General features: G+C 29.8%; 1 protein-coding gene across 4 annotated transcripts in view; it reads left to right on the forward strand.

Annotated features, from left to right (window-relative positions):
- The first annotated feature begins 2,552 nt into the window (after positions 1 to 2,552).
- Sumo (Small ubiquitin like modifier) overlaps positions 2,553 to 23,521 on the forward strand; it is a 29,658-nt gene continuing 8,689 nt past the window's right edge. The window contains exons 1-2 of one of the 4 annotated variants that reach the window (XM_075372692.1): positions 2,553 to 2,851; positions 13,990 to 14,109. In XM_075372692.1, coding sequence (XP_075228807.1) covers positions 2,834 to 2,851; positions 13,990 to 14,109 — 138 coding nt within the window. In that variant the 5' untranslated portion in view covers positions 2,553 to 2,833. Of the gene's footprint in view, positions 2,852 to 2,954; positions 3,206 to 13,980; positions 14,110 to 23,521 lie in introns of those variants that run through there. The other 3 variants (XM_075372691.1, XM_075372694.1, XM_075372693.1) reach the window with 3 other exon arrangements.

Raw genomic sequence — 23,521 nt, forward strand, 5'->3', positions numbered from 1 at the left:
GCGTCATACCAATTGCTACTTTAGCAAAGGAGCGCCAGAAGATCTACAGGAGGCGGCGGGCAGGCGAAGACCGGGTGACCATTGCCAATGAGGAACGCACTCGCACGTTCCTCGCATGGCAAGAGACCTGGGACCACGAGACCAGAGGACGATGGACCGCAGGGCTTTTCCCTCTGGTCAGACCGTGGACGGAGCGACGGCATGGAGAGGTGGAGTACTTCATGACCCAATTTTTAACGGGTTACGGGTACTTCCGCGCTTACCTCCATGTCATAGGGAAAGCGCCGTCCCCCGACTGCCTGTATTGCCCCGGTGTACGGGACGACGCTGAGCACACCTTTTTCAAATGTGCTCGGTGGGCGGCAGATCGAGGTACACTAGAGGTGGATCTCGGAGGACTGAGTCCCCACAACGTGGTTGCGATGATGCTCCGTGACCTGAGCAGCTGGGAAAGTGTAGCCCGATTCTTCGGCAACATTCTCAGGGCCAAAAAGGTTGACCTGGATAGTCCTGAAAATTAGGTAGCACCTAATCAGGCTAGCATAGGAGGACTCGCCTGGAAGTAATGTGTTAAATGGTTCCGGGTCGAGTCCTGGTAGAAAGGGGGGTGGTTTTAGTCGGTAGTCTGCTGATAGTGATTGGATAATACCATCAGCGGGATCCTGACACTCTGTGTGTAAATGCATTTCCACCTCCCTCTGCAAAAAAAAAAATTATTATTATTGTAAATTACTTATTTATTCATTTTATGTAATTATAATGTACACAATCTAATTTCATCTTCTTCATTAAATAGAGTATGTGCTTAAGTTTTGTCTGTAGCTGTAATATAAATGAGTGAAACAAAAGCAACTGCACAGTAAGAGTATCCACTTTTACAAATCAGCCATATAAACAGGACATACACAAACATACCATTAACAGAAACATGAACAATTTACTTCTAGAAAATAAAAGACATATCTCATCATGCTTAAACAGTATTAAATTTACCAACACATTAAATTGGACAAAACTTAATAATATTAACTGGATAAGCACAACTCCAAACAAATATATAATATGATCAGGTGCTAAAGTAGTTTCCTAAATTCTTCAAATGCCGGCCTCCGTGGTGCAAGTGGTAACGTCTCAGCCTTTCACCTGGAGGTCCTGATTTGAGTCCCGCATGACATACGCTGAGTCAGGCATAGCATTTTCACACACACTGCAAATCATTCATCTCATCCTCTGAAGCAATACATAACAGTGGTCCTGGAGGTTAAACAAAAAAAATATATTCTTCAATATGAGAAAAGTAAAAACAGGATTACTGCTAACTCCACTGATGAAGGAGCCATAATTGTTTATTTCCAAAAAAGATATTGAAACAGTATTAACATACAATTTAAATAAAAAGGTAGGTAAAAATTCTTAAATAATTTAAAACTTGTTTTGTCATACTGATGAATGAATTTTATGATAATTAAATAATTTTCTCATTCATCTCAGAGTAAGATGGAAACATTACTTGTTTATGAATTAAAATATTTGTTTGTTTTGATGTGAAACCTGATCTGATATTTAATTTTTCCATCCAAAATAGTTATTATTAACTGCTGAATTTGTTAGTCACATCTGTGTCAGAAATCCAATCAGTATGTTAAATACATTTATCTGGTGCTCTTAGTGTTAATTTATTATAATTGGGAAAAAATGAAACTAGTCATGTAATTAAATGCTAATTATTATGGTAAGTTTGTAAAATATATTTCTAAACTATGATTTTATTTTTTGTAAGTTTTTTACTTCTTAAAAATGTATATCTTAAAAATAATACCTAAGTTAAGAAATTAATATTTTCTAGGTCAATGTGAAACACTTTCTGACAAAATTTTAAATTGAACAGCATTACAAAATATGATTATACTTTAAATTATTGAAAGACTTAAAAGTTAATGGAAAGTAAAGTTCCAGTATTCTTTTAAAACAAATCTAATATTTAATACTTTTAAATATTTATTGTGTAATCATATAATTATAAAAAATGATATTTCAAATTTTATATTTATTGAATAATGTATCTGTTGCTTGAAATTTTTGAATATTCAATTAAATTATATTCGATCATACTTTAGAACAGCAACAATAATTTTAAACGTCTTAACATATATAACCGTTTTTCAGAAAGTAGTATTTTAATTTTGCCGGTAAGTCAGGTGAGAGGTGCGACTCTGTATTCCATAGAGGATAAAATAACATTATATGAAATATTTCGGTTGAAGGGTAGCTAAAGTGAATTTACGAAAGTTAAAATCTGTAGGAACTTTTTTAGGAAATTCTGAGCGAGTAATTTATTTGCGAAATTTAATTTTTGAGTAAAATTTGATTTCCTACTTAAAATTAAGTACCTCATAAACCAGTATATATCATTACAATTATTTATATATTTTCATTAAGGTTTGTTAATCTGATACACAAAAGAAAATATTGGGAAGAAAACTGTTCTTTGTACAGGCCATTATGATTAATATAACATGTACTGTACGTCTACGACATTCTCTTATACACAGGGATATTTCCTCTCCTATCAAACGAATGCCACCTACCTCGCAAGCTTCGTCCCAGGTTAATTATTCCTGAAGTCGAAGTGGTTTGATGAGATTGTACTTTTAACCTATATTTTTCTTAAATAGGTGTTTTAGTTTTAGTGTAATTATTATTTTTGGTTTTTTTTTAATAGAGAAAATATATTTTAGTTAGTCATTTGATCAGCGACTTGTTCGTTCCTGTGGTCTGTACAAGGTGGGAATTGAGAAGTCTCATAAATTAAAAGAAGGAAGTAATTACAAAAATGACGGAAGATAAGAAGGTAATGCATGCTTATTTATTTGGAAAGTAAATGTACTGATTAATTTCTTAGTATCTTCTTAAACGTAATATTGCCGTTCCTGGTAGCACACCATATTAACTTTGGTTAGAATCTGTTGCCGGACATGTTATATGTTGCCGCCTTTACGTACCCGGCGGTTTTGTTACTAGACTGCAGTTTTGGCGTGGTTGTGGGTCACCGTTATTGCAGTTTTGTTTATTAAGAAATAACTTAACGCTATTGTTTTTTTTATTCACGTGAGTGTAGTGATTTTTAATTGAAGAGGTAGTTTGCAGTTATTATTCAGAAAGAAAACTAGATTGATACGGTGGTTTTCTTTGTATTGGAAATATGGTGAGTGATGGGATGCGTGTATTATAAAGGTGTAATTTTTACAAATGCGTTTTCTAATGTTATTTTATTGTAAATAATATCTACTCAACACTAATAAGCAAGTATTGAGTGATATGTAATTTAAATCTTATATAACATTAAATTTGTCACAAATCTTAAAATTATTATATGGCATGGATTTAAATTTTAATTTTGTTCTATTATTAATGTGAAGTCAAAAGCATTATTTATATAATTGTAATCACTGGTTATCATTAATCAGGTAATTCAAGAAAGATGTTAGAATGATTCTAAAATAATTTACTATTACAACAAATGTTTTATATTAAAGATTTTCATAGTAATTATTACAAAGTGGTATGCTATATACAATGCTTTTTTGTTTACTGATTTTTATTTTTATCCTAGCTTTAATTGTAAAAAAAATTCTGGATTTAAAAAGATATCTGTTGGAAGGTTATATCACAGAAATTAATGCCAGTTAGTAAATTATAAGTTTCTCAGTATCTGATATATTTTTAAAGCTTACTAAAATGTTACTATAGAACTCAGGAAGTTGTCTCATTCAATTTTACACAAATACTAGTCTATTGTAATTTTTCCATTCCTTAGCAATGTTAAAAATCACTTATTTAGTTCTCGTAAAAATTAATGGACATGTTTATATATTACTTGTATCAGTTGCGGCCTTGGATTAACAATCCTTAACCCTGGAGTAGTCGTGTGGTTAACAGTTACATGAATGGTCGCATGGTTGACCAGTGTCACCCACAGAATGATTTTGTTTTTGGTATGCTATAATTTAATTACTTACTTAATTATTAATCTTTATGCCTTACTTTAATGTTAGAAAGGGTTTATAAATAAAAACAATCATGAAATAACTTAAAAAATATATTGTAAAAGCAAACAAAAGCATTTTTAAGTACAAGTAAAAGTCACAAATTTACCGTAAGTAGATTCTATTATAAAAGCAAACACATTTTTAACTGTTATGAATATCATAAATTTAATACAAATATTTTAAAAACAATTTTGGCAAACACTTTTTAAATGATCATTGCACATCCACTTTTCACATTTATCACACCATTTCCTTGTGGTTTTATCTCTTTGTCGCCCACAGTCATGGCAACGTCCTCTAGCACCTTCTCTTCCTTTTGTTGATGCTGGCTCTTGCATTAAGTACCAAGAAGGATACATGCCCGGCGCCTTAGTTCAATAGGTAGTTGCAATATTGTAGACCTATATTGAATTTGTGGTTTAACCATTTCCCATGCCAAATTTTGTAAAAATATACTTCTGCTCACTTTATTTTTTGAATTCGATTTGTAAATACAAAGTGCATTGATTGCTGAAATATTTAAGAGATTAAAAAACACAACCATTGACCATCGACGAGTATTTCTTGCACATTGTACCTCGTTATTAGTTGGTCAAGTAAATCAACCCCAATTTTAGTGTGGTTATAAAATGTTACGATTTCAGGCTTAGACAACTCACCTGTTTCCTCATCGATATAATTGTCGTGATGTAATGTTGAGATTAGAAGAACTGCCAGATTCCTTTTTGGACAGTAAGAAACTAGTGTGCAGTCTTCTTGAAAACCCTTTCTTCCTCTTCATCAGATAATTCTTTGAGCCACTGCTGCCAAATTTTGGGATCTGATGAGTACTCAACTTTTCTTTTGTTAGTTTGTGACATGATCTATGTAAAAATAAAATAGGGTTTAGGTATTATTTCTATTGGAAGGAAAAAACTAAATAGATGAAAAATAACAAATTGATAAATATCTATCTCATAAAACAAATTATTAAAATTACTTACCGGTAAAATAACTTAAAAGGTCGCGTGGGGGACACTTGTCAACCAAACTAGTTTGAGGTGAAATACCTTTCTTAGTTGAAGGGTAAACTGGACGACGACACTGTAGATTCCAACAATAGGGTCTTCTTGAAAGATACTGGAAGGGACAGAATGGTGGGGGTTATGGAAAGTGAATAACCCTTAAATAATGGCAGGTGGGTGACAACTGTCAACCGCGCGACTACTGCAGGGTTAAAACTCATCAAATTAGTATGTAATTGGGAGATTATATTTGTATTATCTAGTTCCAGTTTTTATCATTTATGCTTGTTTTCATTAAAAAATATACATTAAAATTACCTTTAACCCTTGCAGATTATATTGGTTATATTACCACCACTTCTTCTACCACATGCATTTTTCAAACAACCGACTTCAGGCCTTTTCTGTTTTCCCCACAATGTTTTTTTTACGTTATTTATTAGTAACTGTTTAAATATTTTTCCATATTTAAACCTGAGAAATTATAAATATAATTAACCAAACTTAACATACGCTCGTTTTGCTCACTAGTCAATGTTAGTGAGCAAAGTGAGTAGGTTAAGTTTGGTTAAGATTATATTTATAATTACAAGCAATAATGCTTATACTGAACATCTCTAAGGTACAGTGGAAAACTCATGTTTGAATAAAATCGACATAGACTGATTACAGGCAGCGACACCAATGTCTAGTAAATATTGTGCAATGTTATAATAAGTAACCAGACTTGTTTAAGCAAACAATTACTAATACGTAACATAAAAAAACCATTGTGGGGGAAAACAGAAAAGGCCTCAGACTTCATTTCATGTTTTTCTTATATTGTTTATGTTTTAATAATATTGTAATTAAATTTTGATGCTGTATCCATCTTGTGAAATTTTTGTGGGAAAAAGGTGGCAAGATTCGTTTTTGCAAATAGTAAGACATTAACAGTTTGTATGCCACCAGAATAATTGTTATAATTTGTAACTAAATTGGGTTTGAAGCCTACATTTAAAGCACTACGTTTCTTCAGTTACATAATAACTTGTATATTTATATATTTTTTCTTGTAAATTTAGTTAGCACTAGTAAATTTTATTTATATTTAAAAATACATATGCCAATCCTGAGTATTCATGATTTATCAGCTTCAATAAGTAAAAATTTAAATCATCTCAGAAGTGATTGTTATTTAACAAATAAGATTCTAATTTGGTTACTATTCCATTACTCAAAATTGGCCAAATTATAGTCAAAGCTTTCAAAAGTCAATGTTCATTAGAAAACTGTTGAAAAATAAATTCAGTTTGCATTCCAATACAAAATGATGACTTTTGATAGCTTTGTATGAGACAATTTCAATGTGCAGGTTTTTATTTACATAATAATTATAAATAACTTTATAAATACAGCCTACAACCATATATTATATTTTCTATAAATAATTAAACATACTAATAACAATTAATTGTATGCGTTCAATAATTTTTTTATAAAAAAATATCTATCGAAGTGTAATGCTTGAACTGGCTGTTCAAATGGTACTAAAACCTATGACCAAATCTTTGAAGTTTGTAAAGTAGCCAGTAGCAGTTGCAGTTCATTTTTATGTAAATTGAGGATAAGTTTGTAAGATAAAATTTTGGAAAAAATGTGTTACAACTGAAAGAATTTGCTTTTGTGTAGCCTTCTGGTTGCACCTATAACTGATTGTTGAATCACAAACAATATGAATAAGTAACAGACAAAAAACAAATTTAAAAACTATTTAAAGTGAAAATTAGATTATTTTAAGTTAATTTAGTTTAAAAAAATTATTTTTAGTAAATATGAAATCAACATTAATATATGAATTATTAAAATCCTTAGTATTAAGAAAGCATGTGTAAAGTAAAGATGAATTAAATTAAACTGGACATTATATTCTATTTAACTTGTTCACTGCTGCAGTGTATAAGGATAATCACCAGTTTGATACCGTAATGTATAATGAAAAACATTCCCATCAGGCCATAAGAGATAAAAACTGATTACGGTATCTAATGCATATGTTTAAGAAATGTGTATATATATATAAATAGCTGAAATTGAATATAAACCTCAAATAATAAAAAAAAATGAGTGTACCGGTGCTATTCATGGTCTCCTAATAATAATTACGCATGTGCCATGTGTATAACTGGCAATACTCGCTGAAACTTTGTTTTTTCTTATAAATTGTAATTTTTATCAATGTTAATTTTTAAAATTTATTAAGTGAACAATACCAGTGTTATAATAATGAAAAATGATTAAAACACTTTTAAAGTAAAGTAATTAATAAAAAAAATAATTGAAGTTCTTATAAATTTAAACACAACAACAATAAAAACTATAAACAGTAAAAAAAAATAAAAATGTAATATAAAATTGTTTTTAGTTCCTTTTTATAATGTTTTAGAGAACAATTTCCAAATTTGATTTTGTGTTGAAAATTTTACATTTAATGCTAGTGATTTGCTAAAGCATGGTATGCAAATAAACTTGTTACATTCACTGCATTGTGAAAAATTTTACATTATTTTGGGCCATAGCCCATTCTTGAGCTTTCACAGTATCTGCATAACATTTTGCACAACACTATAATTCTCTGATTTCATTTATTTATTTCTAAAGTGAGTTCCAAAATGTGTTTCTTGACTTTCCGTTCATTTGGATTATCTTTTTCTTCAATTGCCTTTCCGTATTTGTCCATGTTGAGCATCTGTAAAACTAACTGTTCCCTGAATGTTATAATATGAATTTTTTTGCTGTGAAAATTATAAATGTGCCAAGCATTGACAACTGACATGTTCAATAATTCAAAGCAACTTTGTGGTACCACCTGATAGTTCATCACAATGTTGAAAAGTAAGTGGCCATCTGTTTGGAAAGATCTATCCCCAGCTTACCTCTGTAATCATCTATTGCTGCAGGTTTACTTACTAGTTCCCCCAACCTATTTTTTCCCTGTGGTAACCTTTTCAAATATGTGTTTAAAGCTAAGAAAGAATACTTCTCTTTCGTCTTTCCATTTTCTAATGACAATACCTCTTTTATTCTGCATCCCTACTACTTTCCCTTTTGTAATATTTTTTTTTATATTATCTCAAATGGCAAATGTTTTCTGTTTTGTCAGAGTGTGCCCAGTGAATGAGTATTTTTCTGTAGCAATGAAGTCGCAAGTAGAACAGACATATAAAAGTTGTCAGTCAATATTACTCTTCCTGAAGATAAATATTTATCAGCAAGTTAAACAAGAAACATAACTCTTTCAGCCAGTCCAAATGAACTGTGGTCAGAATATTCAGATGCCTTGAGGGTGTAAGTTTGAACATCTTCAGTCCATATTTGTGACTTTTTATTAGGAACATTGCCTGCAAAATAATCCCCCGAAATGGAATAATCGATTTGTCTACAGCAATAAATTTACAGGTTTGTATTCTTCATGGAATCTTTCTTGAATCTTGTTAATCAAATTTCTAACTTTTATAATCTATCATCATTAGCTGTTTCATTGTTGGCAAAATGAACAAATTTCAGAAGTATCTGAAACCGATTATGGCTCATAATTTTAGGCATTAAACAATTATTATGAAGAATTGATATATCTCAGTAATCAGACATTTTTTGATGTTTTACTACCCCCATATATATTATAGCAAAAAATGTCCAAACTTCGTTAGAAAGGTTTTCTTCTATTTTGAAACATGAAATTGGTGGCATTTTTGTTGGTTTCAATAACAATCATATTAAAAATTTCATCATCAAAAAATCTTTTACAAGTCTCAATTATTGTCATAGCTTCCTTATTTTGTGTGTATGAATAATGTTAATAATATTTTTCTTGACCTTTGAATTTGACATAAATTGGGAATTTGGCCTCAATTATCTTCATGCCACTCATCTTCGGTCGTTTCCAAATTTTCTTCAGCTGTTTCTCTTTCTGTCTTAAAGGACTGGTTTGGAACCACCGCATTATTATCATCGAATGGAGTGTCTGAAACACTGTCAAGCTCATATTCAGATTCAGATAAACAAAATATGCTTCCTTCATCGTTGTTGTAAAGTATGACATGAAGTTCATCAGTCAGTACCTTTTGTTTTGAACTATGAGATTTTAATTCGCTACAACTAGGATGACTTATCATAATGAAATTAAAAATAATTACAGTATATATTCGTAAGTATGAAAATAGGAAAGAGCAAAAAACTATTAACTCAGCCTTGAAAAAATAATAAATTAACTCTGTAACCGATCAGTATCCTATAATCAAAAAAACTAACCTAATTTGAAACTGAAAATGATAATAAATTTAAACTACAAATATATAATGAAATTTGTTGATGTAATATTATTGATGTCTTATTTTCTCTTGTAACTTAACATAATTAATGTAGCATACATAACATACGATAAAAAACGTACTTATAAAATAATAATTAAGTATAAAACTTATGAAAATAGAATGGCAATCTAACTACTGAACACAACATAGAACTAACCATGACATAGGGACAGACTGGAGGTAATTAAACGTAAAAATGAAGTGATATAGAATGGCGAATAACATCTGACATTCCTTACATATCACAAACATAAATAAAACAAAGCATTCACAACAGGTCAAGAAATATTGTGTACATTGTAAAATTAATCTGAGAAGCCAGTATGGCTATTCACAGCCTATGAGTAATACAAACCTAATAATGCGGGCACATCTCACGGCCTGTATATAAAGCAATCCTGAGTAACACTGGCACTCAACGTGTTAATTACCCCAATAAACCCAGTTTTGGCATAAGAAAGTTTTTTTTATGTTCCTAATGTAGCATTTTATGCTGAATTCAAAAATACAATCACAATTTTTGTGTGATAACATTTTTAAAGTTTTGCTTTAGCAAAATTTTAAAAACAGTTATATATATATATATATATATAACTGTTAATAGAAAATACATCAAAATGCTGAATTCAGTCTTTAAAAAATGTGTTTTCCATAAGCTGGGAATTCAGATACCTCAGTGTTGTGACCTATTCAATATTTTATGCCTTATCATGTATAAAACATTTAATTTTACTGCATAATGTTTGAAACCAGTTAGAAGAGCAGTTTTTCCACATTAGAATATCTGCTGTTTATTTTTTTAAATTTTAATTCAGGTTAATAATTCTCTTATATTACTTTTTTGTTTTTTTTTTTTTGTTTACACTTGTTCCACTAACAAATATTAGAAACAAACATTAAGAATTTTGTTTCAGAAATATAACATCAAATGAATATAGTGTAAAAGAATTATTAATCCTTAAATAAAGCAGAATTTCTTTTGTGTTTCTGATTAAAAGAAGTTAACTTACAGGATTTTTCAATAAACGTGATTTCTGGGAAGGGTAGCAATTAGGTTTAAATTGAGATTAATTTCTGGAAGCTACTAATTTTATGAGTTTTTTAAAATAACTTTTATATTATATTTTTCAGAAATATTCATATAAATCTCCTTCACCTAAGGTCATTTCAATGATATTCTTATTTTGGGTAACTCCATGGTTGTGTTTAGCACAGTTAATAATTATAATTGATACAGTTAACACATTGTGAACATAGTAAAACTTATTTATAATAACTTAGGTGTTTTTGATTTGTATATTTAATGTATTGGAATTATTAGGCAGTTTCTACATACCACATATAAGTTCTACGTTGTTAGACAGGTTACCTTTATAAGAAAGTTAGATTAATTTACAGTTAATTGTTTTATCATCAGAAAGTACCAAAGCTGTTTGGATGATTACCTGCTATTAAAAGTTTTTTTTGTTTTCTTTTTAACGTTGCTCTGCACTAGTACTAATTGTGCAAATATGTAAAAATAAAAACGACTTGTGCTTGAAGGAAAATCATATATTGAACTCTTGAGTGCAAAGCAGTTAAAACTTTTGCAGAAAAAAATGCCAGCCCTTTCAGGAGTTCTACTAAAAAGTGATGGATTTTTTTTCTTCTAATTTTTAACTCTTAGTGTAATTAATTACAAGGAACTTGATTTTGGCAGTTTTTCTGACCACACACATTACAATTCATTTTTAAATTTATGAAATATTAATAGCCAAATAAAGGTTTAAATTACCAATACAGACTATCTAAAATGAACAGTCAACAACAGATGAAAAATAGAAAGTTAATATTTTGAAGTGTTTTTCTATAAATCTGTGGTTTTGGTATTCTCAACGAAATGTTTGTTTTTAAGATCTCAAACTTAAATACCTATTTTAAAAAAAATAATTATGCACTTTAGGGAAAAACACATTTATATGTTCAGAAGAAATGTAAATCTGTTTCCTGTGTATACATGATAAATCAAAGTCTTGCTATTTTAGTTTCATTATTAAAAAACATGTGTGTATGTATATATATACAGTCTGATCAAAAATAAAGAAAATTTTTTTATTGCACTTGCTGTATCTTGTCAATTATTTAATTTTTTCAGTATATTGGCAAAATTGTCAATGATGTGTGTGAATTTTCAGCCAGCTGCAATGCTTACTTTGTTTTTGGCAAATGAAAACGCAAGATGTTCATTACAGTATTTGGCGATTTTTTATGTAGTGAAATGTTAGATCAGAGAATTTGCCTGAAATTTTGCATTAAAAATGGAAGTACAGCAAAGTGTTTAAAATCATAAAAATGGCCTTTGGCAATAAAGCTGTATCACAACCGTGAGTTAATGAATGGAAAAACGCTTTCAGCAAGGCTGAGAGTCATTGAAGATGACATGGGATCTGGGTGGCCTTGCACATCATTCATTGATGAAAGTGTCAAAAAAGTTAAGGAGATTGTGCTTGCTAATTACAGAATCACAATTAGAGAGGTTGCCAAAGAAATAGGAATTTCATATGACTCATGTGAAGCGATATTTACTAATATTTTGAACATGAAGCAGGAGTTAAATTTGTTCCAAAACTGCCAAATTTTCAACAAAAACGGCATTGCATAACCTTCATGATATAAGTGTTTACTGATGCCACTGACGACCCAGACTTGCTCAAATGCATAACTGGTGACAAAACACAGGTGAATACCTATGATGTCAGGATGAAGCCTCAATTGTCCCAATGGAAATTTTCTGTGGAACCAAGACAAAAAAAAAGCATATTAAGTTTGGGAAAATGTGAAGGTCCCTCTAACAGTTTTTGTTGATTATAATGGAATTGTTCATCACAAATTCCTACTGCAAGTTCATGCATTCAACAAGGAATAATACTGTCTGGAAGTTTTATGCAATTTGTGTGAGGCAATCCAGAGAAAACAACCTGAACTTAAGTGTGAAAACTTGTGGATATTGCATCATAACAATGCAACGGTGCACACTGCTTTACTTATCCAATAGTTCTTGGTGAAACATAACACTGTTGTGGTGCCACAACTGTATTATCCAGACTTGACTCTCTGTTACTTTTTCTTATTCTCCAAACTTAAAAGGACATCCAAGAGACACGTTTTTCAATAATAGAGATAAAGGCAAAATTGCAGGATGAGCTCAAGGCGATACAAGAAGCATTCACCAGTGTTTTTTTAAACTGAAAGCTGTATTGGCATAAGTTTATAATATCACAGGGGATTACTTTGAAGGGAACAGGTTAAACATTGAAGAATCAATAAATACTTTTGGGGAAAATTAAAAATTCTTGTTACTTTTTGATCAAACTTTGTGCTTTATATTTACACATTCAAACACCCACTTTATTAAAAAAAACAAATCCATGAATTTCACTAATGTAGTGCGTAACATAAATATATATATCCTCATTTATCCTACTCATGAAACACTGCACATGAGAACAGACGTATTATTAGTTAGTATAATCATCTAGCCATATCAGGACCCACTAGATCATATTGCTTGTGTTTATTTAGAAAGGCATTGTTATGATTCTTTCTGGATCACTACTTTTATTCAGCTATTTAATTTCTTAACTAGGACACTATTGGTGGTAGTTTACTTAGAATCAGAACAGTCATGTTCTGACTGTTGTGTTAATTAAACTTATTAAAAATTATAAATACTATTATATTCGATTATTCGTTATAGTACACTTTTATTCTTGTAAATGTATATAACAAAAGTATAGTGAATGACAGTAAACTGATTCGCTGCCAATATCCCTAACTCTTAGAAGTGAAGATTATTAAATTACAATTTTGTGAGTGAAGGTAGATAAAAAGTGGCTGCTTTGAATGAAGTTTATTTGTGTTTAAAAGAAATATTTTTGTCATTGTAACATATTAGAGTCCAGCCACATACAAACCTCATTGGCACTGACAAACTTGAAATAATATTACTTATTAGTTCAATGTTACTAGTTCCCAGAGAAAGCTGGTTTAACCACAGTAGCATAACAATTAATCGCAACAGTTAGCACCAACACATTTCATTTGAAATTTCAACAGAAAAGATTTTTCTGTTGCGCATTCATCATTGGAGCATGTTTTTTCAAAGTGTAAAATGTAAATTCTTTTTTTGTAAATTGTTACTTTTGAGGAATTAATATTCAAAAAAGTATTTCAAAGTTAAGTATTATAATGTTTTTTTATTTCTGATAAAAATAAATCATATTAAATGAAAGCAACATTCTGATAGGCTACTTTAATGAATGTAAATTACTATAAGCTCTGAACTAAAAACAGTTGCTTGTTCTTTTTATTTAATATGAATTCTTTAAATTAACAACTTCAACTGCAAGTGCTGGTTACCAGCACTGTCGTCTACCAGTCTATTAATAGGACCTGCGAGCCAGTGCTGGAAACCAGTTTTGTACTTAAAATACCCAAAATTAAAAATAAAATTAGTTTTTAATACTTTATGCTTTGTTTTAATAATATTAAGATTGCTATTGTTAATTAGGAATAATGACTGTAATGTTTTGTTAGGATATTAAGGCTGGAGAGTCTGAGCATATTAACCTGAAAGTGTTAGGACAGGATAATAATATTGTCCAGTTTAAGATCAAGAAACACACTCCTCTGAGGAAGCTGATGAATGCATACTGCGACAGATCTGTAAGTTAACTAATTATGTATTTATAATCATGTTTATTTTGTAGGTTAATTGTATGGTATCTTTAAAAAGAATTCAGATTTTTGATAACAAATTTCATAAAATTTATCATATATTAATTGCTGCAGTTGTGAATATATTAGAAAATCAGAGTATTTTGGGATGTTTCTGAAAAACTTATTTAAATTATAATCAAAACGAGGTGTAAAATATAAAATAGTTTAAAAATTATAAAGTATTAATTATAATATAACAATTTTTACATACGTTTACACACCTGAGATCTACTGTCCAATAGGCCATGACATAACTGAAAATTTCCATAACCATTGCGAATTTGGACGAGTGATGTCGATTTTTGGCTGGTTATTTTGGAAAACATAACTACTAATTTTGCATTGATATTGCTCATTTTGGTCACAATCATTTTTTAATTTAAGTAACATGCTTTGTTTTAAATGACAGTTTTCATAATGAAGGGTGGTGTGATGACACGCATTACATTTAGCACACGTTGTTGTAGATTTGCAGTTCTTAACATGATGAGATTTTAAGCAGTTTATGCGTAAATTGTTAGTTTTATTTGATTACACCACTCTTTGGGTTTTAATGACATATGTCGGGCATTTATATATTACATTTTGATTCTTACAAATAACACACACTTGGTTTGTAAACATATATGATAAAACAAACCAGTTTGCTGTTTGTTACTCCTAGAAATGTTTGACAAAAATGTGTAAATCCTTATTACTACTAATAACTAATCCTTATAACTACTAGCTAATTGTTCTGTTTGGCATTTTCTTTCCAAAAACTTAATTAACTGATCTCGCTTAGGTATTTCCATATCATTTTAAAAAGATTCAAATTGAGTTCTTGTTGATACATCAAACCTGTCGAGAACGATTTGTGTTAACAGTAATTCATCTACTGAACAGTAATATCTAGTGCTTTAATTGTATCTCAGTTACTGACCGATTCATTTATAAGACGTCTCAGATCAGTTGTTGACCCTTTTGATGCTTGAGGAAGAACAAAAGAGATTTTACATACTTAGTTATAATTAATTCTTTACTTTCATAATTATTACAGATTAACAACTGGTAAGCAGTGCTAAAATTAGCATCTGTAATAGGAAGATTTTGAATTAGCTGTTTCGGCTGCTGCTTTTCTAGAGAAGCAATAAGATACTGAAATCGTTCTACATTAGCCAAAGATTTGTTATTTAAAATACAACTTTCATAGGTATCCTTGAAATTATACCACTCTGAGAAGGACCACTAAGTGATGGGATTTTAATAATAGGTGAAAACTCTGCTTAACTCCAGTAGTTGGTTCAGTGAGAACGATCGTGGTTTATAGTTGGAGGCTGTTATATTTCCAACAGCGATTCTAACTTGCACACAAGCTCATCATATAAATCTTCAAATTCTCTTTGGTACTGGGAATTATCTTCGTCATCCTCCAGTTCTAACTGGCTTTGACATAAATCAAATTCTTTCTGTTATATTTTGTGTATAATAACTGTAAATCTGCATGATTTTTCTCATTGCTAGTATATGTTTTTATTCTAGTTAAACTACTCTTAATTATTCCACGCTCTTTAACAACTTTTACCTTTTCTGATTTATCCATTTTCAGTAGTCATAAAGGCTATAACTAAATGATAATGAGCTTGTAAAATGGATACAGTAAAAGAATAATAAATTTTAGACAGATAAATATAGGTCATTAACTCTGCTTGTTTTGGAAATCAAAACAAAATATAAATAATAAAATATAAATAGTTGAATAATAACACAAATGACATAATAAAGGAATGTATGGTTAATAAACAAAGGAGATAAGGACGTGAAATAGCTATAAACTACATAATATGTTACTTGGTAGTTGGCAGATAAGAAATCTGCTAAGCTTGAATTTCTGATAAAAGCTGGCGACAGTCTGCTCGATAAGGTCATATGAAGTAAATTAGCAAAAATTATTACAACGCATAGACAAAGAACAGAGTATTAAAGTCCAATCATTATATACATTTATAAAAATAGATTCACGCAGTAGAATAACAGTGGCACTTACATTGTCACTTGTAATTAATATACCAGGCATAAATATGCAAAAATAGTAAGTTCACATGTGTAAAATTCCATAAACAGTTTTAAGATTACGCGTAATACTAGTAAAAAAGCATATGTTTCAGCTTCCCATTTAGCCAGTTGCTATTAGTTACGCTAGAATTATGGCAGATATGAGGGGCTCAAGACTTGTCCTGATCTAGTTTACACTAAAATAGAGTAGATATAATTTTTTAATGAAGGAATAATATTTCTTCTTTAAGATTTAAAAATTAGTTCACCACACACAAGCAAAACCACGAAGCATTTTAATATAAATTACTAACATTACCCATAAATTATAGTTTCTGTCCCTTCTTGATCCTTCTCTAGGTAATGTTGAGAATAATGGAGAGATAGGGGGCAAATATTTCTTGTCTTGATAAGGAGCATCTCCTAAGACTTCACACATCGATCCATAAAAAGGTAACTTTGTTCGTTTCTTCTGTAACCTGTCATGTAGAAATTGCTGGAAAGCTAATAAAGATTACTATGTGTATTCTAATTCAGAAGCAAGATCCACTTGATACATAACTTTATAACTTTAAACGACACATTCTTTTAGTGGCTTTGGCTTTCCTACATGTAATTTATACTAATTATGTGTGTCGATATTAATAAATAAATTTCAAATTATTGAGAAACATATGTAAGTATTGTATGACATCAATAAGTCATTTATTTATTTTGTCATTTTGAAGAACCTGTTTGTGAATTCCATTTATGTTGCCTATTACAACATTGCCTAAATCTCAGGGCATTGTGCAATAATACAAACCCCTTGTGCACCAACAAGAGGTTTTCTATATTTTTATTTTATTTGTGTTTATGAAATTTATATTATTATGTTAAAAATAAAAAATAATATTTTATACTTGTATATTGCAATTAAAAAAATGCATTAAAAAATTGAACAACCTCTATTTTATGAAAATCTTTACTTGTTTTTTTTTAATAAATTATTGTGTCACATTTGTATTTAATTTTTAAGGTCTGTTACTTTTCGTTGATACTCACTATTGATTAACTCACTGGGAACATTTTCATGAAATAAATTTTTTAGCACTCTCTGGAAAATTAAGATTTATTTTTATACAACTCATAAATTTTACAAACTGTACAAAAAAGAATTGAAACAATTTGTATAATCTATTGGTGTTAAATCATGTGATTTAACTTTTATAAAAAAATTTGTATATTCAGAATTGTAATAATGTTAGACAGTCTAAAGATTATGGGCTACTTTAGTGTGCAGGTAACGGTTATTAAACTTTTTCAGTAACATTAATAACATACAATGTAACAATGTATGAGTAATGTATTTAGCATTGTATATGGAATTTTAACAACATAAATTTTAATGATTGGTATTTCACATGTTCAGTTTCAATATCTCTGTAGATTGATCTGTTAGTTTTCTTTTAATTACATTTTGTACTTATTATAGTAATAATAGAGTAATAAATAAATTTACTTTAATAAACTTATTACACTATATTTTTGATTCTTTATAAAATCTTTTAGTATTGCAAATAAATCACAATAAACATGCATCCATATAACTTAAATGTTTTAATTTCAAATTAACTATTTAAATGCGAAAGTCTAAGTAATTGCAGTTAGTGGATATGGTTGCATTTATAAACCAGTTTCCTGTTTGAACTTTATTTAACTCAAGTGTTCTATATTTACCTATCGAGCTGAAATTTATTTTAAAAAATCAATTGTGTGTGTTACATATGCGCACATGTGTAACTTTTTCCACAGCTTTGAGAATTTTTTAAATTTGATTTTTTAGCTACAAATTGTATTTATATTTAAAAAAATTAAATTCCTAAAATTTAAATTATAACTAGTATTCAATTTCTTAGGAGTCAGGTTTTAATAATATTTTGGAAATTAGTTGCAGGTGTTTAAATTTTTCATTAGAATTCAAAATAATTTTTTTTTTACGGCCTCACTGGATTACTAGTTCAGTTTCTGGGCCAGCCATTTTTTAACCGGTTCTTCTTATTTCCGAATTGTGCGAGTTGTTTTATTCTTGCTTCTTTTCTTTTTCCCCACATCTTTTTGAGGTGTTCTGATCTTTGGCGCTTGTCCTTGTCTGAATACACCCTGTTGGATTTCTTTTTGATTTGAGGTTCAAATGTTTTATCATATTAGTTTTAATTAGTTTGTTGTATTTTCCAGATTTTGTGATTAGATCTTCTTTGGAGATTCTCAACTTTTCCATATCTTTTCAGACTTCGTTTATCTATTTCAGTTTTGTTGTTCTTTCCTAGTATAAGTTAATTATTTGGTTTGCAAGTCTGGTGTTTTCTGCTCTAAGTAGGTGCCCCAAGAATGAAATTCTCTTTTCTGTGAAGAAATTTGTTAGTGGGGTTATTATTTAATACACTTCATTTGGGATTATCCTCCACTGTCCTACTATGTTGTTCTTGTTTATTCCTTTTTTAACTGTCTTTCTTTCTATCTTTTCGATCCTTTCTACTTCTCCAATTTTGTATGGTTCAAAGAGAGTCTCACTGGTGTGTTGTATTTCTGGAAGAATTACTGTTTGGTAATGTCTGATTTTAGTTTTTGTCGATAGGCATTTTTTATTGTGTACACAACTGTTATTGTATAACACAATTTTATTTTCATTTAGCATAATCTATCTCAGTTCAGTTTCTTTTAGCTAAACCCCTGATTTCAGTGTGTTGTAACAGGTCAAAAGAGGACCAGAAAGTATAAACATAAAAAAAAGTTGAAAAAAAATAATTTGAAGCTTTGTATCTTGAAGCAGGAAAACATTTTGCTATGGAAAACTTGGTTTTTGTTATTTATAATCTATTTTATAGTCTGAAAATTCTCATGATGATTGATCCTGAAGTTAGTAAATGTTAATAAAAAAGTTTTTTCCCCTGAAAATTTACTGTAAGTTTACACTGTAGCAATTATCATTAAAGTGAGGGGCTTACATTTATTAGAATATTCTGTAACAGCAGTAGGGACATTCAAAATATTTTATATTTATAGTAAAAGAAAAGTTGTTAATTTACTATTTATAGTTAACACTTTTATTTTGGTCCCACTTGAAGTATGTTTTTAGCAACATCCAGAGCAGCCTTCATCACATTTCACATAATTCTTCTGAGTCCTTTTCTTTTACCTTTCATTGAATCAATTTTAATAATTTTTCTGTTGCTTTCCTGCTAATTTTGAAATTGCAGTTTCTTCTCCATAGTTGTTGTCACTACCCCAGTAGGCCTAGTAGAATTCAAACCAGTTTGCACAACTGCTTGGTAAATACCACTAATGGATAACAGTAAATTGGTAACCAGATATGGTTTTAAGGCTTTTCTTTGTACAGTACAAATGAATTTAAAACTGTTCTCTTGAAAACATTGAAAGTTACCTTCTTTCAATTTTTTTTATAATCTCCAGGATTACTGTTATTTATTGCTTCAGAGATGCGATGAACGGCAATTTTAGTGTGTGAAAATGTTAAGCCTAACCAGGATTCGAACTCGGGACCTCTGGATGAAAGGTTGAGACGCTACCATTTGCACCATGGAGGTCAGCATTGTTCTTTCATCTATGTACCTATAAATCATCGCATCTAATTCATTTGTTCTGTCCATATGTTACAATATGGACAGAACAAAGTGTCCATAATAAGTGTCACAATCAAGGTTTTTCATTTAATTTTTCAAAAAAGTATATACTAGTAGGACCGGAGCAGTCAAGACTTTTTAAATTTTAACTATGATTTTTAAACTTTGACTATGATGCATTAATTTTAACTCCTGATGATGGCTTCCAAGTAAGTTGAAAGATATAGAGAACATATCAACGTGCTGGTAAGGTGGATTATATTAATTAATTTATTTAGTTTTTCATTTATTGTCATCCGTGTTGGACATTGAGAAGTTGTGGGAGAACTTGTAATAAGATTTGGTTGCGGCTGGTCATTAAATGAGACGTGCACAGCATTTGTCAGGAGCAACATCGTCTTCACTTCAACAGCTAGCAGTTGTGTTTTAGCCCTTGTCGGGAGCAAGATCGCCTCTGCCTGCAAGTTATCCATGATTAGTATTTATTGTAAGGCCGCTCTGTCAGCGAGTGTTATCATTATGTGCATTTACTATGTCTTGTAGTTTGTAAATCCTATTATAAATTATATATCATTTATCTTACATATCAAGTATCTTCATTCTCATACTCGTCCAAGTGATTCCTAGCATTATCCTATACAGTCCACTATCTCCAAATCGACACAAATTTTCTACCTAAATGGTATCCTATCATTTATTAAATCCAACATTTATTTTAATTTTCCTAAGTAAACCGCACATTTCTATGGTCCTCTGAATTGATTATTTCTTTGTTCTAACTCCACAATCTATTCAAAATCTTCTGATTTTAATTTCATCCTGAGCTCTTATATTTTGGCTAGTAACTGTTTTGTTTATATCTTGTTTTCTACTGAAAGGTGTATTTTAATTCTTGTAGTGAGACTTTTATATTTCTTGTTGTTGTAGCTAAAAAGGGTTTCTTTTTGTAGAAAAAATGCACCAGTGAAAGTCTAGAAAAAAATTAGAGAACAAATTTTATCTCGTGTTTAGTAAACTACCAAATACAACAACAATTTTTTATCAACATAGAATCAAGATCATTGTTTTCCTTTTGTGTTTGACATTTGAAACATCCCTCTATTATCCAACAGCAATCTGCTAGTATTCTTGCAGTCCAATAACAGTGGAGTTCCCCAAAATAAGATTATTTAAATGATTTTAGTAGAAGAAGATTTATATTAGTATTACTGAAATATATATATAAATGTTTTGTTTTTTTACAAACTTATAAAATTAGTAAGCATCCAGTTATTGATTTCAATTTAAAATTAATTGATATCCTTCCCAGAAATCATGTTTAACTGCAAACCATTGTAGTAGTTAACTTCTTTTTATTATCAGTGACACAAAAAAATTCTGCTTGGATTTGATGGATTAACCATTCTTTTATGCTATATTCCTTTGACATGTTCTACATTTTTGAAACAAGATTCTTAATGTTTGTTTATCATAAAGCCAGACCTAATGAAAAGAATAAAAATAAATATTGAAGTTATTATTGTAATAAAGAACAGATATTTGATTTGGAAAAATGCTCTTCTAACTGGTTTCAAATCTTATGTAGTACAGTTAATCGAGTACAGCATATAGATGTGGTATTTTTTTATTTTATTTTTTTCATTAAGAAAAATAATAAAAACATCTTTTACTTTACTAATTAATTTAATAATAAAAAATTCTTATTATATTACAGCCAACCCTTATATGAAAATTTTTTTGTAAAGTATAGAATTTGCCTGTAGCGGGTTGTAATACTAAGGAACAAATTTAAACTTTGTTTGGGCACAAGGAACAAAATGTTTAATCCTAATAGAACTTTTGATGCTGAATTCAAATTTAATAGATTTTCTCTTTCACCCATTTAAGTAGGTAAACTTAAAAAGAACTTACTTGTAAAGTAAGTTGAATAGTTGTAGTTGTTATTTCCATTTGTGTTTGACATCTGAAGCATTACTCTAGTGTCCAACGTTCTACTCTTGTCGTAGTTTTTTCCCTAGCCCAGACTATCCTATGTTTCACACAGGTCAAACAGCAGATGTGATGGCCCAGCCTATCTTGATTTCCATTTTACAGCCAAAGTATAGTTGCTATATTTTTTTTTTTAACTAGTGGAATCCAACTTCATCCGTGTTTTCTAAAAATCAAATCCTCACACAATCTAACAGAAGTTATCAGGAACATCTACCTACTTCCTTGGCAAATTTATTCACTAACACAATACACTTCACACTGTAACTGTAAAACACAAAAGAATGAAATCACAGTATGCGTATACATAGCGGATGTTTAAATAATACCAGTATGTTAATTGTGTGACTGAGATATTGTATCTTTTTTTTATTTTAATGATACTTTGTATATAACTACCCACCCACCATGCAATGGCCAAAAAATATTTTTTTATATTGTTAAAAAAAAATTTTCTTTAGTAATAGACTTTTCTAACTTGCCAACAGATAAAAGCAGCCATTTTTGTCACTTTTTCCATGAGATGTAGCATTCTTATTTTACATCATACAGAGGTCAAAAAGGGCTTTTTGGAAAGAGTAAAGATGGAACTTCATCTTATTGTACTCAAAATTCATTTAGTTACATAACCAAATCTTGTAATGTTTACTGGTGTTACGTTTACAAATTGTTGTTTTTTTCAAATTTTGAGCCAAAAATAAATAATGAAGGGCTTAAGGTAACAGGCCTGTTTTTTTACCTTTTAACTTTCAAGTACTATTAGTTATAAAAACATTGGACTATTACAGTGTCCTTTTAAAAAAAAAATGGCCACCAAATCGTAAGATTTAGAAATCTCATTTTTGGGGCCCAAAAACCACATGTGAAACAGGTGGTAAAAATCTGAAATGTTTACAGCAGTATAAGTACTTTTTATGTACTTTAAAACCACATTAAATTTATTTTGTTTGTTACTCAAAGGCCTTGATGAGTAATAAAGCGATCAAAACCGCTAAAAACACTGTTCCTTCTAACCGGTGAATAAATGTATCCAAAAAAAATTCACAGCATGTATTTTTTCAGATAATAATGTACGCTACTATACAAAATATTTTGATATGTCTATAATTAGGTAGCTTATATTCTAGATAGTTTGTCATTTAAAGTATAACTACACACAAACTCGTGTTTAAACACGAAAGTGAGTAGACATGCATGGACATGAATGTTAGCCTAATTGTGAATGTAAACACCGTAGAAGGCTCAGTTACTACTGGTTTGATTTGAGTATGATATGTTGTATTGTTACTAGTGTTAATACTGTGATTAGGTAATGTACACTTGTTTATAAAGTAATTTTATTAATTAGAGAAATGTTTATTTTAGCTGTAGAAAAACTGGTATAAGACAAAGTGAGGTGGAGTTGGTAGTTTTATAATTTTTACTAACTGTATTGTTACTGTAAGAACCCTTGCATTTTATAAAAACAGATTATGGAGTGTTCAATTGGCATTTACCCTGAAACAGTATGTCACAAATTTACAATAGATCTTCAGTATTGCACAATATTTTAGAGCTTACTGAACAGCAAATAACATTGATATCTTTAAGAAGTGGATGCACTGAAACAAAAAAAATCTGTACTTTTCATAAAACTGAATATTTAGATATATATTTTCATATTAATGGGAAAAGTTGCTCTGACCCATTTAGCTGTTGCACTAAACCTGTTA

Source organism: Lycorma delicatula, chromosome 8 (assembly GCF_047948215.1).
Source record: "Lycorma delicatula isolate Av1 chromosome 8, ASM4794821v1, whole genome shotgun sequence".
Taxonomy (NCBI): domain Eukaryota; kingdom Metazoa; phylum Arthropoda; class Insecta; order Hemiptera; family Fulgoridae; genus Lycorma; species Lycorma delicatula.